Raw genomic sequence first — 21,452 nt, 5'->3', positions numbered from 1 at the left:
AAGACGCAGCAATAACTGACGAAGCTCTGCTGCGGTGAAGCTTCTACCATCTTATAACGCCACATGGTGGTGCGGTCGTCCGGTGTAACGGGTAAAAACGTATTTTGTTAATGTGTTGCAGACCCGAAGTGCAAACACAAATACGACCAAATGAAATGAAGCCGGCAAGAAAAAACATTAAATATATTGATTTGATATCGTCTCCTGAGAAAAAACTAAGTGAATTTAAAAAGAAATGAAATCTAATAACTACTAGTGCAGCCCGCATGATGTTCACACTCCCTCTGAACTAAGTAGAAACTTCCATGCTGTTGTGATTGGCTCGGTACGTTCTGTACCGGTGTGATTTTTGCTTCTGACAGTGTTGAGAGCCGGGTCACAAAGGAGTCGTCATGACGACAGCAGTCAGCACAGATAATATCTGGTGATGAATCAGACTCAACAGTTTGGTTTAGGGATGCAAATTATCGATTATTTCATTAATTGATAGTTGATAACCTTATCGATCGATCATCGATTAGTTGATAAGCGGCGTTTTTCCCCCATCTGAGATACAAACATAATTTTTTTTGCTTATATAAAATAGAAAGGACATTTTAATGTATCCCTTAATCAAATATTTATTTGATACAAAAGTAACAAAAAGACATTTTTGTACCACAAGGAATATAATATAAAGTGCACTTCAAGGCTATTAGTAGTAGCAGCCGTAATAGTGTCATTTGTGTCAGGCAAATTTTAAGTTCTAGTTACGTTTTAAGTTAGAGTTTTGGCAGTGTTCAAAATAAAATGATGAGACCTGCTGTATTGGAGCACATTTTCTTTTAGTTAAAACTGTAGCGGGGACAGATGTTTAGAGGAACCTATGTATGTACCGGGTGAAGGCTGATTTATGGTTCCGCGTTACAACAACGCAGAGCCGCCGCCGTAGGCTACGGCGGCGGCTCTGCGTCGATTTAAGGCGGAACCATAATTCAGGCTTTAGTGGAGCATATCGGAGAACCAGAAGAATATAGAGTGGATTAAAAATAAAAGTTAAGCACTGAGCTACATGTGTCTCCCGTCTGGGCCATTGCAGACTCATTGCCTGAGCATGATATTACTAAAACCAAACATATCCGTCTCTTTCTTCTAACTTTATGTGCGCTGCGCGGCGCGTTGTGTCGCATTAAATGTGGTCCGGGCGTAATACCAGCTGGTGAAATTAAACGAAAAAAAAATAAATAAATAAAACAGATTAATTGTAATCGTTAATTTTAATCGGGTAATTTCATAACGGCAATTAATCGAAAATCGATTAATTATTAACATCCTTAGTTTGGTTCCTTGCCGTTCTTCCCCTTTAACACCCTTCTGTTGATAATAACGCAGAAAAGACAGGAACCAGAAGGCGTGAAGCTCACCGGTGGTCTGCTTGAGCAGCGCTTGACCGTTCTTGATGGCCTGGTCCACCGTCTTCTTCCTGCTCACGATTTCTTCATTCAGTGACTGAAGGAGGAAAAACAGGGAAAACTAAGTTATTATTTTCCTTCTAACGTTTTCAAAATACTTCAGAGAACCAGTTTAAGTGCATCAATGAATTTAGGTTCACTTTTCAGTGTTTTTGTGCATCTAAGATAAAGTTATTGATCCGTCAGATGCTTTTAACGGTAAATGTGAAAAAACAGCTCTTGGAGGAGGTTCATCTGTTTGTTTTTTTGTCTTCTGGAAAAAGATAAAACCCAAAACTATTTTACTGAAGAGCTGAACGTTGAAGCTGCTCGTCAAAATGGTCCAGTTGTTTTAACTCATGACTTTCCTAAATAAATATGGGATCATACGTTTAAAAACCTATTAAAACACCTTTCTCATCACGGCTGCTTCTCTTTAGTCTGTTAAGGCGAGTCTTTTGGTTCTTTACTTTCTACTTCTGGAAGGTAAATTTAAGACTTTTTAATACCATTTTCAAACAAATTTAAGACCAAAAACACAAGTCACTAAGAAATCCAGCGCTGATATCGAGGTTACCAGATGTGACAGGTTCCAGCCCAGGCGTGATATAAAACCCACCGAAATAATGAAAAAACAGCCAGAATCAAACATCCTCTATATTAAAACCGTCAATGATTAAATGCGTAATAAATTTAAAGTCATAAGCAAATGAAGCTTCACAACACCACAAATAGCCAAAAAAAGTTCAGGCTCCAAACAAAGACTATGATTAAATTGAGCAGATTCAAGCTTATAAAATATCAGTGAGTTTATTGTGTAAGTTTCTACTTTTCTCTGCCATAATGGCAACTGTTTTGTTAATAATTTCTCCTTAATATTTTGTAAAAACCAGTAAAAAAAATGTATATTTGCAGCCCTGAAACTTGCCCAACCTGGCAACACATATTTAGACCCTCCGCAGGAGATTCTCTTCAAAACGATGAAATAAACTCTTTAATGATGACTGGATACATTCCCTCTACAATTAAGACCCTTGGATTGAGATTTAAGACTTTTTAATACCATTTTCAAAGAAAATTAAAGACAGACACTAAGAAATCCAGTGCTGAGGTCGAGGTTGCCATATCTGGCTGACAGGTTCCAGCCCAGACGCCATGTAAAACCCACCGAAATAATGAAAATCCAGCCCGAATCAAACATTCTCCATGTTAAAACCGTAAATTATTAAACGCGTAATAAATTTAAAGTCATAGGCAAATGAAGCTTCACAACACCACAAATAGCCAAAAAAAGTTCAGGCTCTAAACAAAGACTATGATTAAATTGAGCAGATTCAAGCTAATAAAATGTCAGTGAGTTTATTGTGTAAGTTTCTACTTTTCTCTGTCATAATGGAAACCTTTTTGATAATAATTTGTCCTTAATCTTTAGTAAAAACCATAGAAAGCACCCTAAATTTGATCAACCCGCCCAGTCCTATATTTTTCAGCCCAATTGGGCGAAAACCAGCTCAACCTGGCAACCCTGACTGGTAAACAAATGTATTTCTCCTCAAAACGATTAAATAAACTTCTCCTTTTCAAAGTGTAAGAAAACTTTTTGATGACTGTATAAATTCTCTCTAAAATTAGGATTCAAAAATTAAGACAAGATTAGACAATTTAAGACATTTAAAGGCCTTATTTTAGCAACGATGGAATTTAAGACTTTTTAAGGACCCGCAGCCACCGTGATTTGGAGGTATTTATCTCAGAAACTATGATGATTTTCTTTTGTCTGGATGTTCAGATACTCAGGGAAACAGTTTGTCAGGACCGTGATGACCTTTTCTCTTGCTTAAAGTTAATTTCATGACCAGTTTTGGTCCTGCCCCCCTCACGCCGGCGAGGCGGCGCCCCGCAGGTCGTACCAGCGTGTGCTTGTGCTGCTCGCCCAGCAGCTGCGGCTGGTAGCTCTGGACCGACACCTGGGCCAGTCTCTGAGCCACCTCGGCCAGCCAGTTCAGCACCTCCACCTCATCCTCCCCGAACAGCCGGGCGTTGGCCAGCGCCTGCTCCAGCATCCCCGCCCGCCGCCCGCACCAGCCGGCAAGCTCCGAGTGGCCGGAGCGCACCGCGCCCACGCGCTCGCGCAGCCAATCCTGGTCCGCCGCGCAGCTGAGCGGCGTCAGCGATTGGCTGAGGGACTCCAGGCGGTCCACCTCCGCCTCCCGGGAGGACACGCCCTCCTGGAACGCCTGGGAAGCGTGTGTGTGTGTGTGTGTGTGTGTGTGTGTGTGTGTGATGGAGAGAAAAGAAAAAAAGGACAAAACAACAGAAGAAGAATGGATACAAACTCAAAATGACGACATGCAGATGATAAATCAAAGATCAAACTCAAATCAAACATCATGAGATGATTCAGAAGGAAATCAGAAATAAAACTGGACAAAAATGAGCCGGTGAATCGTGGTGCGTCTTCAGAACCCCACACTGCCCCGGGGTCCGGGTCTGGACCAGGTCTGAACCGGGTCTGGACCGGGCCGTACCTTGTGCTTGGTGATCTGCTGGGAGATCTTGGCCGTCTGGGTTCCCATGGGCTCGGCGGAGCTCAGGCGCCGCTCGGTGGCGCTCAGCCACTCCCCCAGCGGCTCCAGGGCCTCGTGGAACTGGAGCGCCAGGACCTGCAGCTCCTCCAGCTGCCGTTGCCTAGGAGACGGGGGGATGGAGACGATGAAGACGGAGAAGGAGGAAAAGGAGGAGCACCTTAAACCTTCTCTGCATACTCGTGAGATTCGTAGCTGATGTTTCGTAAACACGTCTCATTAACCCTTTAAGACCGGCTGGAGCGCCGGCGCTCCCGTTTCCATATTGATTTTCAAAAGGTACAATTACAACCAAATAAAACAGAGCAATAATTCTTTCTGCATGTTGAACAGGAAGAGTTTCACCTACATATCCTGCGTTTAGTGTCCCAGAGTTTTAATCGATTAAATCGTTTTGAAAAATCCCATAATAATCCAGTAAAATTGCGGAAATCTTCATAATTGACATTGCGGGTTATTTATAGACCCGGTACGTGTTCACAGCACGTCTTTCGTTGACGTACGTCGACACGTACGTCGACACGTACATCATCACGTTGTCAGCGTGTCATCAGGCTGGATTTTTTCCCCACCACTTCCCATAAAAAGGGAGGTGACGTCATTCCCAGCAGTCTGGTCTTGGTCCTGTTGGGTCCAGATCCAGTTTAGTCAAGATTTTTTTTAGTGATGCACCGAAATGAAAATTTGTGGCCGAAATCGAAAATAATAATAAACACTTGGCCGAAAACCGAATAATACCGAACAATGGTTCTTCGCAGTTTTTCATTTATTTAGCCAATTTTTTCACCATTGCATAAATCAAATAAATGTGCAGCGAAATACCCGCCAGTCACAATTTGTCTTACTGACTTACTACTGTACTGTATTTTTTCTCATAATCCTTTTTCATTTTCTCATTCAAATTCGTTCAAATCCAATTAATCGGGTCTCGGTGGGGGCGGGGCTGATCTCCGCAATTTGAAGCCTTGTATAATAATGGTAAAAATCTGGGTTATTTTCTTGGAGGATCTCGTCATATCAGACAGTGAGGGTTCTCCACCGCATCGGTAGTACGGGCCCTTTTCTCTGCTGTGCGTCCCATGACTCCATCACCAAGTGGCTTTCCCAAATCCAACTCAGCCTGGATCATTTCTCGTGTCCTCTGCTTTTTCCCCACATCCAATTAATGATCTGACATGCTGACATGTTTGCTGCATTTACCACCGCTCGCCCCCTCACTCCACGCTGTTTGATTGCGTCATCACACGCCGTTATTAATTGTTTTTTCCCCACTTTTTCCACCAAAAGTGTTTTTTTGCTATTTTCGGCCGAACAATTTCGGTTACCGAACATTCGGTGCATCACTACCAGATTTAGTTTAGTCCAGGTCCAGTTTAGTCCAGGTTTTTTCCCTGGGAAACTAGTCGGTTTGAATTTGCATCTTGTTCTTGCTTTTTATCAGGGATTTTCACGAAGGATTACTCAGCACCAACCCACACACACCATACACACTCACTATACAAGCCCACACACACATATTATGGATCCACCAAAGTCCGTGAGTTCAGCGCCAGATAAAGACATGATATCTAAACGCAATATATAAAATAAATGTTATATCTAAACTAAAGTATGAATTCATTTCCTGAGGTTTGAAAGGTTTCTGTGTTACTTTTTTCCATTGACAGTTTTGAAGGATCTAGCTGTGGGATTTCTGTATTTAGAAAAATATGTGTAAAATTAAAAAACGATTTACATTTTTTTGGTAGTTATTTGCACTTTTTAGCAATTTATTTAGTTAGTATGGCCTTGTAACATACAGATTATTAAAGATGTGTAAAATTAAAAAACAATTTAAATTCCTTTGGTAGTTATTTGCACTTTTTTTAGCAATTCATTTAGTTAGTATGGACTTGTAACATACAGATGAATAAAGATTGGCTTATATGTTGTTTTTGATACATAGCAAATAAAAATACTCCATAAAATGGCAGTATAGCATGCAAAAATGTAAAACTGTGCTTAGGTGGACTTGTTCTATTGTAGATCATGAAGGTTTCATCACGTAAAAAACGTCTGAAAGCGTCTGATAAAAAGATAAAGTGGATTATTGAGGAATGTTGTGAGAAATGTGTCTCGTGTGCATCAAGAACCTGCAATAACTTTCTGTAAAAAGCTTGAGACTGGTGAAGTCTGAGAGCCGGAGCGCTGCAGGGTCAGAGGTCACATTCCTGGGGCTGCTGGGGATTTCACTCATTTGTTCCGGGACAGTTCACCTGAGAGGACCTGGTTAAACATGACAGCCTGGCGTGGTGACGGGGGGGGCTCTTACCTGCCGCTGGCCTTGTCCAGCAGCTCGGACCACCGCTCCGACAGACTCTGGAGCTGCGTCTGGATCTTCTCTCGGTCCTGGGAGTCGGCCGTGGCGGCGATCCTCGCCCCCTCGGCACGGATCATCTCCACGGTCGGCCGGCGGTCGTCCAGCAACCTCTGCAGCAGCTGGAGGACACAAGGTTTAGGTTTGAGAGATGTTTCACAGAATCCAGAGCAAAACGACTCACGAGAATCACAAACGAAATGTTCTTGGTCGCCTGAAGCCCTCAAATTATTTTTAATACATTTATACAAAAATTCAACAATGTTCTTTTGTTAAATTGTTTTTGATCTTATGTTTTGTACTGACATTAATTACACATTACAGCCTGTCAAAATTAATAGCAATATTATTTATATAAAACAATTGTTTTTTTTTATCTTAAAGTCTTAAATTCTATTTTGCTAAAATAAGGCCTTTAAATGTCTTAATTTGTCTCAATCCAAGACTCTTAATTTTGGAATCTTTAAAGGTTTTCTTACACTTTGAAAAGAAAAAGTTTATCTAATCATTTTTAGGAGAAATAAATCTGTTTACTAGTTGTTTGACGCCTCAGTCCGGGTTGCCAGGTTGGGCGGCGAGTATTTATTTCTGGTTCAACTACAGTGGGTCTAATATAAGTGCCAGAATATATATTTAATAAAATACCACTCTCCCACCGCAGCTAAAAACAGCGAGACATGAATAAAGAGAGAGAACAAGCGAGAGACGATGATTGTTATGTTAACAGCACACAGGAAGGTCGGAGTGAGAGGATTAACCGGGATTCAGTTACAAAACAATTATTAGACTAAAACATTAAAATATGTCAACTCTGATATGTTCACATCGTCAAAACGGACGGGGCAGGTTAGTTCACCGTTTTCAGGTGATTCACCATGTTTGATGTGGAGCTGTGATCCAAACTGTTGCCTACAAAGTTTGTTTTAAATTTTTTTTCCGTTGTCTATTTTTACAAAATTCTGCCAAACTGCAGACGTCTCTGACATGATAAGAGTTCAACGAATCACCTGACCGTCCTTCTACTTTACCATCAATGCTTCTCTCGCAGTGGGCCGGGCTAATCCAAAATAGCAAAAACAAGGGGAGGTCCGAAGATAAACCGTTACCTGTGAAAGATGTCTGAAAACACTTGGTACTTTCTTCCCGATTAAATTGAATTAAAGAATCGACCAATCAGATTTTAGTCGAGCCAGGCCGCATGTAATCTACGTCATGTTCTCACCGTGCTCGAGGAAATCTACTTAAATTATAATTTAACTTATTAAAATATACTATCAAAGTGAAAAAAAAAAAAAGGTTTTGCATCTAAATCATGACATGTAACTTTAGAAACGTCTTTTAAAGCTGAAGTGACCCTGACGCCTGTCTCTACTCCTTTACTTTCACCGAGCGTTTCCCTCCGACGAGGATGTAAACGACGGTGATTGATCGCTGAAGGAAGCCGCAGCGCTCGCATGTGCACAAACACAGGAAACGCTGGATAAACAGCTGAAACTGACCCTGTGTGTGTGTGTGTGTGTGTGTGTGTGTGGCCCCCTGGAGTGTAAACATGCATGTGAGTGTTTGTGTTGTTCACATATCAGAATGAGGATGTTGCAGGACTGAACTTGTCACTCTGAATTATATTTCAACCAATAATAATCCTGTACCTTCTGCTCTTGGATCTGGGCCTTGACGACTCGGTACTCTGCAGACGGAGGCTTCTGATTGGCCACCAGCTCCTCCGTGTCGCTCAGCCAGCTCAGCAGCGGCTCCAGGGCGTCCTGGAACTTCCCACAATGCAGCAGGGCCTCCTGCAGATGTGCGATGCGCTCGGCCACCTGAAGACGGAGGACGTGTTAGCGACACGAGGAGACATCGAGTGCACGGGAACACCGATCTGGATTCTCCTCTTTACCCTCAAAATAACATATTTACCATTTTACAGGTTGAGAATAAAATCTCAAACCTTTAAATCGACATTTAAAAGAGAATTAAGATTAGCTACAACTTCAAAGCACTTGTTAAAACGAGTTAAATCAAAAACACTTTTAATTGAATTGTGAAATCTGCGTCTGTCAGCTTTAATCGTAGCTCAGCTCCTGAAAGAGACTTTTCAAACCAGAATCCTGCAAAGCCACATCTCCTCTACAGACTGCTGGAGACCTTCTTGCTTCTCTGAAACAGAAACTATAATTCCTGCAGGAACGTCTCCATTAGAATCCGACTGATGCAATCAGATGTTTGCATTCATTAATAGGAGGAAGAAAAACATCTCTGAGTTTTGAAGCTGACCGGGACTCCCACCCGCTTGTTGAGGGAGTTCACTTCAACCAGACTGTGTTTTACTTAAAAAACACATTTACTGAGCCAGAAAGTCCATCTCTACTTAATAACCACGACGGTGCCGACTCGGGGGAATGTAATCGGATGTTTGCACCATTTTAAAGACTAAAAGATTACAGTCCTCATGATGTCCATATGATGAGAAACACACGTGCTTTTTTCATCATATTAGCCATTTAATGAACTTTAACTTCTGTTTTGTTTGCTGGTTGTTGTTTTTAAAATGTCTTAAAGGGTATTAAAGGGTTGCAATGTGAAAACCTGCAGTTCAGAAACTCCAAACCCCAAACTAGTGCAATTAAACATCACAAGTGAAGGTTATACTGCTAAATTACACAATTTCTTCCATATCTGATGAACCAAATCCACAATACAAGCTCCGGTATTTCTCTTTAATCCTGATTCTCTGACCAGGAGGAGTAAAAACGTAATATGATGCATCAATAGGAGGAAGCATCCATCTGGCGGGTTTTGAAGACTCACCCGCTTGTTGAGGGAGTTCCAGCGCAGGTTTGTGGCCTCCAGGTCGTGCTCCAGGCCCTGCGTGTCCGTGTGCTTGGCGGCGCTCTGGATGAGCCCCTGACCCACGGCGTTGACGTGCTGCAGCTTCGGCTGGATGCGGTCCACCTGCTCACGCTCGACCGCCTGGGAGAAGAGAAGCACAGAGACGGGCGACGTCAGCGACCGCCTGAGACGACACCTTGGTCCACAGGAGAGAAACATGCACCAAACTCTCGTCGTACTGGGTCATCGTCTTACTGTCCTGAAACCCTCGGACGAGTTCTCACAAGACGACATGCTTCTACGCAAAGCTGCTTTTGTCAAAAACAATTATTACTAAATATCATCGTCAACAAACCTTTATCATCTGAGGAAAACGAGACAAGACGCAACGAAAATGCTGGTCATGTGACGATAACGATAACTAAAGATATAATGCAATATCGTAGAGGAATAAAAACGAGACTAAAATGTAGATTACAAAATAAAAACTCTGCTAAAATGTGTCTTCATTTTCGTTGACCAAAACGAGACGAGATAAAATGCTCTGGGGCTGGGAGAAGAAGAAGATCCATCTTTGGATACACTTTCCTACACAGACGTGGAAAAGAAAACCCAATGTGTCGTTGAAAAAGAAAAAGATGGGGAGAAATGCAGAAAAATAAATATGTTGTAAACTCAAATTAGAGTCTTCTGTATCTGGAATGAATGTATTCTTGAGTCTATAAGGTAACAATAATATAATAATAAGATAAGCTTGTTTGAATAGCAAAAGGGGTTTGGCTCCACAACCAATCCTGCTCACAGTAACGGACAATAACAACAAGAGATTGAGATTAACAACATGTGCAATATCTGTCTACCTCATAAACATCCTGCACTACTTTTTATTTCTCATTCCAATGTATATACTGTTTACATTTCGTAATTATAGGTGTTTTACTTTTGTACCCTTTCCCTGCATGTGTGTGTTGAGTGTACTGCTGCTGCACAAAGTGAATTTCCCCATTGAGGGAGAAATAAAGGATAATCTTATTTTAAATACAATATTTGACTAAAACCAGACTAAAATGGTCCGGGACAATTCTGACTAAAATAAGACTAAAATGCTCAGACTTTTAGTCGACTGAAACTTGACACGACTAAAAGGAGAATGAAAGTGACTAAAACTAATAAAAACTAAAATGATAGCTTGACCAAAAGACTAAACTAAAACTAGAATTGAAACAGGCTGACAGAAACAACACTCCTACGTTTATAAGGCAGCCGGATATCAGAAGTGAGAGATGTGCCGAGGTGACGGAGGTGGGAGTCGGGAAAACGAGGGTGGGAGGTGAGAAAACAGAAGGGGGGATTAGGGGGATTAGACGTTCAGACGAGGGAGGGGTTCGCTGGAAAAGGCTGTGTCCAAACACGCTTCGCTGCATCACGCAATCCACGCCTCGTAACTCAAACACTTCAGAGCCCAGATCTGCTGTCTGACGCTAAAACACGACCAGACGAAACAACGACGCGCCGCCTTCATCAGTCGGACCGTTCCCAAGTACTTCCAAGGTTTTCCAGGTCTCAGATCAGGAGCCTGCAGAGGCAGCAGGTCCATAAGAGACTTCAACCAGACTGTGTTTTACTAAAAAAAAACACGTTTACTGAGCCTGAAACTCCATCTCTACTTAATAACCACGACGGTGCCGACTCGGGGGAACTGTGATCGGACATTTGCACCATTTTAAAAGACTAAATAATCAAGGAAAACTGTTACAGTCCTCATGATGTCCATCTGATGAGAAACACACAAGCTTTTTTCATCATATTAGCCATTTAATGAACTTTAACTTCTGTTTTGTTTGCTGGTAAAAGACTAAATAATCAAGGAAAACAGTTAGTCCTCAAATCATGACCATCTGATGAGAAACACACATGCTTCCTTCATCATTTCAGCCATTTAAGACTGGATTTCACTGGATAAAACACCGGTTTAATTATCCAGAAAGAATCTAGAATAATGAAACATCTATTTAACCACCACGATGCCGACTCAGGGAACTGTGATCGGATGTTTGCATCATTTTTAAGACTAAAAGATGAAATAATCAAGGAAAACCATTACAGTCCTCATAATGTCTATCTGATATATATATATATTTTAGATCTCAAGCTATTAAACTTTTGCTTTTGTTATATTTGCTGGTTGTTATTGTTTTTTTAAAAGGTCTTAAAGGGTATTAAAAGGTTGCAATATGAAAACCTGCAGTTCAGAACCCAAAATTAGTGCAAGTAAACATCACAAGTGAAGGTTTTCCTGCTAAATTAAAAAATGTTTTCATATCTAATGAACCAAATCCACAAAACAAGCTCCAGTATTTCACTTTAACCCCGATTCCCTGACCAGGAGGAGTAAAAACGTTCCTATTTGCAGTAATGCGGACAGATCGGGGGGGGGACCTCTGGGAAGTCCTGGCATGTAGGAAACGCTGCAGAGGGGAGATGTTGGTCTGGTGGTGGCTGGCGACGCTGCAGCAGCCAAACCGCCAACGAGGAGACATAAATTAACCCGACGTAGGTTCGCCAGATTGTGGTGAAGCTGAGACCTGTGGGAAATATCTGGTCGGGGGGGTGGAGGGGGGAATCAACGCTTGGTTTCCAGAGGAATACCATCAGAGGAGCGAGATAAAGTTCAACGATGTGTAAAATAAAGCTCTTTATTCACACGCCACCTCTCGTATTAAACCGTCCAGTCGGAGCGTACGGAGGTCGGTCACGCCGGGCTGTTATCTGCCCCCCCCGCTGGTTCCCAGCTACGGCTGGTTTTATTTGGGTTTCGTCTGAGCCGTGAGATACGATGGAAACAGGTGGAGAGTAAAAACAACTTTAAATCACACCGACAAGCGGATAAAACCGGCTCGGTCTGTCTGCGGGTCCACGCCGTCATTTAGGGGGAAAGACTTTTATCTTTACCTGTTACAGACTTTTATAAATGATATTTAAGTTTGTTTTAACTAAAAAAAACACAATCTAGCTGCAAATATTAAACAAACACAGAAATAAGAGTTTCTTGGACCTTTTCCAGAACATATTGATCTTCGTTTTAGAGCCATCACGTGCACGTTATGATATCTGCAGGATTTGGGGAGGATGTTTAGCTGCTGCAACTCTGGTGAAAGTGTTTTAGGGTCTGAATCCAGGCTCGTGACCCGTGTGTGTGTGTGTGTGTGTGTGTGTGTGTGTGTGTGTGTGTGTGTGTGTGTGTGTGTGTGTGTGTGTGTGTGTGTGTGTGTGTGTGTCCGGCTTGGATGCAGCTGTGTCGTGGCCATCGGCGTCATCGCTGCTGGAACAGGAAGTCTGTCGGCCAGAACAACAATGAGTGCAGCCGTGACCCGCTCCACCCTTCTCCTGGTGTGTGTGTGTGTGTGTGTGTGTGTGTGTGTGTGTGTGATACAGTAGAAACGAGAAGGACAACAAACCAAACACACACATTCATCACCAACAACACTAGAGGTGGTGTGATGTTCATCCTCTCTGTTTTTCTGTCTTTTTCTGTCTGTTGCTCTTTCAGCCGCCCTCCCCGTTCTCTCTCTCTCTCTCTCTCTCTCTCTCTCTCTCTCTCTCTCCCTCCCTCGCTCGCCAGCTCAGAGTGTTTGACTCCAGTAAAGCAGAGCTCTGGAAAAAGTCCCACATACTTGTCATTCTTCTCCTCCTCGGCCAGCAAACCACTCACACACTCCAGATCCGAGTTAACCGTCACCGCCATCCCGGCCTCCTCTTCCTCATGCCTTCATCCCCCCTTTCTGCCTCCCCCCTCTCTTCTCTCATCCTCTGCTTTTTCACCCACTCAACCACAAACCCACGCTGGCTTCCTCTCGTGTCAGCCTCAGGGCGGCAATGTGAAATCTGTCACAACTCCAGAATTAAGACGTTTGTTTCAGCTCAGAGGTTCAAAACAGAGTCGGCGAGACGCGAAACTAACTCAGAGATCTGTCAGAAACATGCAGATAAAAACAACTTCTCACATTTAATACTATTTAACACTTGAATGAGACTGATTAGGAACTGGGCAGTTCCACCTTAAATCAACGAAGAAATAAGAGTAAATTATGTGTTAAAAAATAATAAATAAGATAAATCAGGACAGATTCGGACTCAAGCACTGATAACTTTTGCATGAACGCCGTCTGGACTCCGTTTAACCTTCGTTGTGTCGTTTCAGCTGCAGATCAGGTGAAGCAGGTGTTAAAGCGTGGATTTGTAAACTTGTGATTGTTTTTGTTGTAAACCAACAGCTGCTTAGACGTGAAAAACGCACGTGTTTAAGAAGCAGGCAGCTGCATATTTTGGATCCGAATCGACTTTTTTTCCTTCGTGACTCGGACTCTAGTGAGATTGGACCTCTGTGGACTCGGACCGGAGGTTTGACTCGACTACGTCTCTGTTTCAGGGCCCTTCATGTGTCGTCCGACAGATTCTGACCAGCAGAACGTAAACACTCGGGTCTGGAGGGCAGGAACTCCTCAGACTGCCGAGGTCCACAGTTCAGGGTCACCAAGTCCAATGAAGTGTGCTTTTTCCCTCCGTGATTTCAGTATTTTACGTCTCATATTTAATTCTCTAAGACATTTGAACGTCTTTCAGATACGACGTTACTTCACCAGCAGAACTTAACCTAACACCTCTCAGTTAACCGACTTCATGAGCGAACGATTCAGAGAGATCAAACCTGGAAAGCTGAGACGGAAGAGGGAAACAGAAATGTGCAGCTCTGCAGATCCCTGCAGGGGGTTGCAGGTAATCTCAAAAGTACCACCTTCCCACCAGGACTGTTGGGGGGGGGTCTTTTGTTGTCTGGTTCCTGAGATTAAACTGGAGACGGCTGAGGAAAAGACCCTCTGAGAGGTGAATGTCAATGATGACGTTGCTGGGACTGTAACGTGGACAAACCAAACCAAACCACCACAACCAAACTGCACCTCTCACTGTTTGTCAGCAGCTAATAAAAGAAGAAGAAGGAGAAAGAGGAGGGCAAAGGAGAAGAAGAGAAACAAACTGGAATGACGACATCCTCACTGAAGGAGCTGAGGTGGATAGCTGAACGGTGAATAGCTGAGCGACGAGTAACAGCTGAACGACGTCACCTCCTGCCCGCATCCATTCAGCACCAAGACAACCCATAACCCCCCCGTACAGAGTCTACGGCGGGGACTGACTCAAAACACGGATAAAGATGGGTGTAAAGATGGTGATAAAGATGGGGATAGTCTTGGAAATCTACTCCACTCTCACTGGAAGCTAATCGAGCAAAACCACTGAATCCAGGTCCGACCAGACACATCAGTCGAGACCTAAAACCATCGATTAACATCTAACTCCCGTCTCCATGGATACGTCGATAGGACATAAATGGTCTTTTTTATTTCAGCATGGTGTGTATATCTTATTAAAGTGTGGATGCTCTAAATTTAGTTGTCCAACTCAATCAATGTCTTAATCAGGACAGATGAGGAGCACGTTGCAGCTTGATCTGCACGGAAAAGGACCGATGAAAGACTGCAGATTCAAACAGATGAAACACGAGAAGAGAACGGGAGTCTGCAGGGTGCTCGTTGCACGTTACTCAGGTTTTAAAGGTCCTCCTGACCCGGTCTGCTCACGGCAGGAGCTAAACATCGTCTCTCTGCAGAGAAGTGCTCCTATTAACGGGATTAAGGACACAACTGAGGTCCAGATAAGGAAAACCGGACCCCCGGGGATCTGTGGCACCTCGGCAACAGCCCTGGACACACCCCCTCTTCCTCCTCTCTCTTTGAGAAGGATAAGGAAAGGAGGGGAAGGAGGGAGGGAGGAAGGAAGGAAGGAAGGAAGGAAGGAAGGAAGAAAAGGAAGGAAGGAAGGAAGGACGGACGGAAGAAAAGGAAGGAAGGAAGGAAGGAAGGAAGGAAGGACGGACGGAAGAAAAGGAAGGAAGGAAGGAAGGAAGGAAGGAAGGAAGAAAAGGAAGGAAGGAAGGAAGGAAGGACGGACGGAAGAAAAGGAAGGAAGGAAGGAAGGAAGGAAGGAAGGACGGACGGAAGAAAAGGAAGGAAGGAAGGAAGGAAGGAAGGAAGGACGGACGGAAGAAAAGGAAGGAAGGAAGGAAGGAAGGAAGGAAAGAAGGAAGAAAAGGAAGGAAGGACGGACGGAAGAAAAGGAAGGAAGGAAGGAAGGAAGGAAGGAAGGACGGACGGAAGAAAAGGAAGGAAGGAAGGAAGGAAGGAAGGAAGGAAGGAAGGAAGGAAGGAAGGAAGGACGGACGGAAGGAAGAAAAGGAAGGAAGGAAGGACGGAAGAAAAGGAAAGAAGGAAGGAAGGAAGGAAGGAAGGAAGGAAGGAAGGAAGGAAGGACGGAAGAAAAGGAAGGAAGGAAGGAAGGAAGAAAAGGAAAGAAGGAAGGAAGGAAGGAAGGAAGGGAGGAAGAAAAGGAAGGAAGGAAGGAAGGAAGGAAGGGAGGAAGGACAGACGGAAGAAAAGGAAGGAAGGAAGGAAGGAAGGAAGGAAGGAAGGAAGGAAGGAAGGAAGGAAGGAAGGAAGGAAGGAAGGAAGGAAGGAAGGAAGGGGACGTCTCTCTACCTTCGAGTGGAGAAACTAAACCTGAAACCTCTCACACGGGGATCAAAGACTCTAATAGTTTAACAAATCTCATTTCAACCAGCTTCGGCAAACGGATACAAATCTCATGCAAATGTGTCCTGCATTCAAAACATGTGAGCTGCAAACCACCCCCGCCCCCCGCCCTCGACCTCGCCTCCTCGAGTGTTTGCTCGGAGCAGCAGGAGAATGGGCTTCCCATATTTAACAGGTTTTTGCACGTTAGCTGCCCCCCAGGGGCAGAAAGACAGAAAATATCGACCTTTTTCTTCTCTCTTAACATATTTTAGAGTATTTTAGAGATCTGCCGTCCTGCTGACACCCCGAGGTGGGGGTGGGGGGTGATGTTCTGCAGCAGCGGACACGGGAACAAAAACACTATTTGATGATGTTTTTGTTTCAGATGCACCGACACCAGAGCAACGTTTGCTTTCATGCTGGTCTGTGCGTCTCTGCCCCCCCCAGGTTTATCCCGGAGGCGGATGCTCAGATCCAGAATTATCACATCAATCACAACAAACGAGCTGCAGAGCCGAAGCCACCTGGTCGTCTCGCTCGCTGCCCCCCCACCTCAAGCCTCTGGAGGGCCGTTCCTTAAAAAAAAAAAACACTCGTCGGGTTTGTTTCAACAGTAATTTTAAAATAAGACGCTAAGCTGAGGGAAGCAGACACATGTCATGAGGAAGCTGAAAGGAAGTAAATCCAGGAAATCGTGTTATCTCACGTCTCCCGAGCGTCTGAAACGATTAAGACCAATTAAGACCCGAATGCTGCAGCTGCCGGCGGCAACACAAACAAACAGGAAGGCAGCTTTTTCAGCCGGTCGGTCCGTCTACCCCCCCCCGCCTTCATGGCCTGGCTGGTGCGGACTACTGATCCAATGTCGGCTTAAATCTTTCCTCAAATGCATGAAACAGTAACCGTTTAATTTTCTAGATTGACAGCCGATTAATTATCGATCAAACAGGTCATCCGGGGTAATAATGTCTACAACTATGTGTCTTTGAGGAGTTAGTCTGGTTCCTGCGGCCCGTCTCCTCCCCTGTGGTTGATCAAGTCCTCGTGCCGTCTCTTAAATTCTTAATGAGGTTATATTTAGCACCTGTGGACCTGCAGCCTGGTGGAACGAGTGTGTTGCCGTTACGCCGGTGGGACTTTTCCACCTCCGGCTGCCAGACGGCTCGTCCGGTCCGTCAGCTCGAGCCTCCACCGGTGTAGTGTGAGATTTATGACCCCCTTATCGGACGGTGCGCTGCTGTAAATGTGTTTGTTGTCCAAATGGGTCGACAAACACTTGACGTGCAGAAATACAGAGAGTCCGGCGCCGGGTTTGAGTGTTCGCCGCGGCACGTCGTTATCTGACATCTGCGTTTATGCTCCCGGCAGCTTCCCTCCCTCCAACCAAACCTCTCACCTCCTTATCTCAGCAGCACAAACTAACCGTGCATGGAGGGGAGTGAGGTGAGGGGGGGGCAGGAGTCAGCTGAGGGAGGATGAATACGGACCAGTTCAACATGCAACAAAGAATTGAACAAAAACCGGAGTCAGATCTCCGAACCTTCATCCCTGATCAGCTTTTCTAAAGACGATGAAGGAGCCAGAGGTTCTGCGGCTGCAGGAACTCGATCATTAAGATTAAATGTGATGAAATCACTAATTTCCTACAGAAAAAGGAACTCTTTATGTCCTTTTTGAGGAACGAGTCCAACACTTCCTCTGAGCTGAAAAGGCAATAAAAGTTTTTTACTTTGACTCATCATCATGAGGAAGACGCTGACTTCAGCGACCACATTCAGACGGTTCCTAATACATCTGATTTCATTGTGGAGAAACGGTGTTGTTCCCTCAAAAATAAAGGAAGAGACTGACGGGTCAAACACTCAGGAGGATCCAAACCAACACAGAACATCTGCAGCTCGAGCAACAAATCCGACACGAGCAGATGTTTTACTTTTAATTAGGGATGTCCCGATCCGATCACGTTGTTTCAGACTTGATCAAAATCGGACGTAGCATCCCGATCAGGGATCAGATTTATGTTTTATTCTCCTTATTTTGATCAGCGCATCAAACAGATGATGGAAGAAATGCCAAACAAATGGTGCATCAACAAGTAATGGCTCCACATAAATAAAAGACAACGCTGCTAATATGAAGAATGCTATGGGGGAGGTGTGTCACGTGAAGAGAGATCAATAAACTTGTTTGTTTGTGGTGATCTGGCGACCGCAAGGAAGATTGTAGGTCCTTCAAACACAAACATTTTATTCTTTAAGCCAGAAAAGGGACAGTAAGAAGTTAAGAGTCTAAAAATCACATTATTGCCTTACTTTATCGCTCTTTTATTTGCTTGTTTGTTTACGTGCCTTCTGGGTATTTTAAGTTGAGCTGCTGTTTTTATTTAATTCAAATTAAGTTTAGATTTGCACTATTTTTACTATTTATTAGTTGCACTATTATTACTTTATTGTTCAAGCTACCCCGAAGAAAACTGCCCTGTTTAAATGCTAAATGATGAAATAAGACTAAAATAAAAATATGGGACAACCTGGATCCGTTTATTTCGCATTTAATCATTATTTTAATGTGATATGAAAGTATGGGATCCGGACTCGGTATCGGCGGATACTCAAAATCAAATGACTTGGAATCAGATCGGGACCAAAACAACCTGATTGGGACATCCCTACTTTTAATTTAAATGCCTCTTTCTTGATCACGCTAAGCGTGACTTCAGGAAGTGTGGAGGACTCGGTGAAGGAAGAACGTCTCAACCAAGCGTCGTTCCTCGACACACGCTCCCCTCTTTGACCTTAACGAGTCAGACATGTCGCTGCTCGTGTTTTCGTCTGCAGCTGCCGGTGAACGTGACATCTGGCTGCATCCAGCGAAGGCCGGAGATGATGAACAGACGTCCACCGATAACAAATACAGGCACAGAAGAACTCCTCCTCAAGTCCACGCAGGGAGGGGGGTGAGCAGTTATTGATGGAAACGAGATGTAATAAAAGAGGGATGATGGATTTAATTATGAGCATGAGTTCAAGTGAATCACAAATGGTTTAAACGTGATGTTATGAAGATAAGTGGCTTTCTCTTCCAAACAAACCGGTCCAGGATGCTGGTTTCTTAAAGCTCTTTTGACTTTAAATCAGTCCGTCAGAGACTTGACAACCTTCATGGCCTGCAGCAGAAACGGGCCGAGACACGGCCGTGGCCGATAAAGACACGGTTCAGATCCAGCAAATCTGGGTCAGACGTTCCCGGCGAGAGCACGGCGGGAGACGAGTGACACCATCATACCCTCCGCAGGGTTTCGAGCTCCTCCGTCTCTCCGCTCGGCCGTGATAGATAGAAAAAGTCCCCCAGAAGCAGCATTTCAGCACCGGAGGGACATGTTTGAAATTCCCAAGCCGTATATCTGGCCGGGCTGCAGGACACACCCTCCGAGTATGCAGCTACAAAAATGTGCACGTATATTAATCATCAATGTAAAGCCCCACTACTGAAAGACAACCAGCTAATCACGGCGTCTCCATAACTCCACCCCCCCCCAGTTTCCATGCTCCGTCTGCGGCGGTTATTCTCAACTCAGAGCTACCTGACCCACTTCTCCCCTCATGGGTCGCCTCCATGTGCTCGAGTCCACATCAAAGGCATTCACTGCTAAAAACAGACTTTTCACTGCTAAAAACAGGCTTTTCACTGCTAAAAACAGACTTTTCACTGCTAAAAACAGGCTTAACAGACTTTTCACTGCTAAAAACAGGCTTTTCACTACTAAAAACAGGCTTTTCACTACTAAAAACAGGCTTTTCACTGCTAAAAACAGACTTTTCACTGCTTAAAACAGACTTCACTGCTAAAAACAGACTTCACTGCTAAAAACACACCTTTCACTGCTAAAAACAGGCTTTTCACTACTAAAAACAGGCTTTTCACTGCTAAAAACAGACTTTTCACTGCTAAAAACAGGCTTAACAGACTTTTCATTGTTAAAAACAGACTTTTCGCTGCTAAAAACACTTCACTATTAAAAACAGACTTTTCGCTGCTAAAAACAGACTTTTCACTGCTCAAAAAAAAGGCTTAACAGACTTCACTATTAAAAACACACTTTTCACTGCTAAAAACACTTTTCACTGCTAAAAACACTTCACTGCTTAAACAGACTTTTCACTGCTAAAAACAGACTTTTCACTGCTAAAAACAGACTTTTCACTGCTAAAAACAGACTTTTCACTGCTAAAAACAGACTTTCACTGCTAAAAACAGACTTTGCACTGCTAAAACAGATGTTTGCACCGATCAATACGCCACGAACGCTGCGGCTTCATCTGATCACACTGCAACCTGACCTTTATATCAATCTGCTTTAGTGCTTTTACTTGAATGATGTAAGAGCCGCTCCCAAGATGCAATATGGTACCAGAGGAACAAATCACACGAGTTGATCCTCAAACCTTTCAAAATAAAAGCCTACCTCTGATTGTTGTTTGGTGTCACAACACGATAAATCCGATGATTCACCGTCGCCTTCAGAGCTCTGCTCCGACTCTACAGTGAAGTCCGCGGGGAGATCCGAGGACCCGGTCTGGACCCGGTCCTCCTCAGGTCCGGTCCGGACCTGGCTCGTCTCTAACTGCGTGAACAGACCCTGAAGCAGGCCCGGCTCCAGCTGGTCCCAGACCTCGTCTCTGTACGCGGGGAAGTCCAGGGCCGACCCATCGGACTCCCAGTCGCTGTCCCCCGTCATGGAACCCAGCACAAACTCCACCCCGTCCACCCCGGACTGCGTCCCCTCAGAGTACGAGTCCAGGTCCCGCGTGTCCTCGGAGGTCGAGTCCGACGGTCCCGGCCGGGGCCGTTCCGGCGCCGCCATGTAAACAAAGCTGTCCTCCTCCGGGTTCTGGCAGTGGGGGACTTTGGGGACGGGACTCGGGGGAACCGAGTCCACGCCTGGGGACGGGGGGCAGTCGCTGAGGTCCTGGGGGGGCGCCGACACGGCCAGGTAGACGAAACTATCCGAGATGACGAAGGCCTCCGAGGAGGACGATGGTGCAGAGTCTGATTTGGGGGTGCTGGTCTTTACTCCTGCTGTGGGTTCCAGGTCTGGGGCCCGTTCAGGCCCGTCCAGCCCCGAGGCCACGTCCTCGGAAAGATCTGGGGGAGGAGTTTCCGGTTCGCTGGTTACGTCCTCGTGGGAGCTGGAAGAGACCGGCTCTTCGCAGCACGTCGAAGGGACGACATCCGGCGTACATTCGCTGTCGTTCTGGGGCCCGAGAGAGTCGTCCGGAATGACCCCCTCGGTACCGTCCGAACTGGGCTCGGATTGGTCGTTTACGTCCCACTCTGTCCCCAACTCTTCCTCGTACGGGTTCAAGACCTCCTCCTCCTCTTCTCCATCCCGTTGCGACGAAGCGCCGCTATCCAGGTCCATCTCTGCAGGTCTGCCCTGCTCACAGTCCGTCTGGTCGGTGCTGCTGAACCCAGTCCCGTCGGGTCGGGGCGGGTGGAGCGGCCCGCTGGAGTCCGACTCCAGCTGCTGGCCGAGGGCCGAGTCCGTGGGGCAGCTGGTCTCCTCTTCCTCCAGCTTCGGCCCGTCCTCCCCGTCGTCTTCGTCGATGAAGCCGTGCTCGTT

At 44.9% G+C, this 21,452-nt stretch overlaps 1 protein-coding gene across 18 annotated transcripts in view; it reads right to left on the bottom strand.

The window, feature by feature from the left end:
- The window catches only part of macf1a (microtubule actin crosslinking factor 1a), a 263,047-nt gene that overhangs the window by 34,244 nt on the left and 207,351 nt on the right, over positions 1-21,452 (bottom strand). For 17 of the 18 annotated variants that reach the window (XM_061741356.1, XM_061741357.1, XM_061741358.1 and 14 more), the window contains 6 exons: positions 9,180-9,341; positions 8,021-8,191; positions 6,327-6,493; positions 3,959-4,118; positions 3,341-3,667; positions 1,404-1,488 (listed from right to left, as the gene is read on the bottom strand). In XM_061741356.1, the coding sequence (XP_061597340.1) occupies positions 1,404-1,488; positions 3,341-3,667; positions 3,959-4,118; positions 6,327-6,493; positions 8,021-8,191; positions 9,180-9,341 (1,072 nt within the window). The remainder of the gene's footprint in view (positions 1-1,403; positions 1,489-3,340; positions 3,668-3,958; positions 4,119-6,326; positions 6,494-8,020; positions 8,192-9,179; positions 9,342-21,452) is intronic. The other variant, XM_061741355.1, reaches the window with a different exon arrangement.

This window comes from Cololabis saira, chromosome 15, assembly GCF_033807715.1.
Source record: "Cololabis saira isolate AMF1-May2022 chromosome 15, fColSai1.1, whole genome shotgun sequence".
Classification (NCBI taxonomy): Eukaryota; Metazoa; Chordata; class Actinopteri; order Beloniformes; family Belonidae; genus Cololabis; species Cololabis saira.
This window is presented reverse-complemented; position numbering and strand designations above follow the sequence as displayed.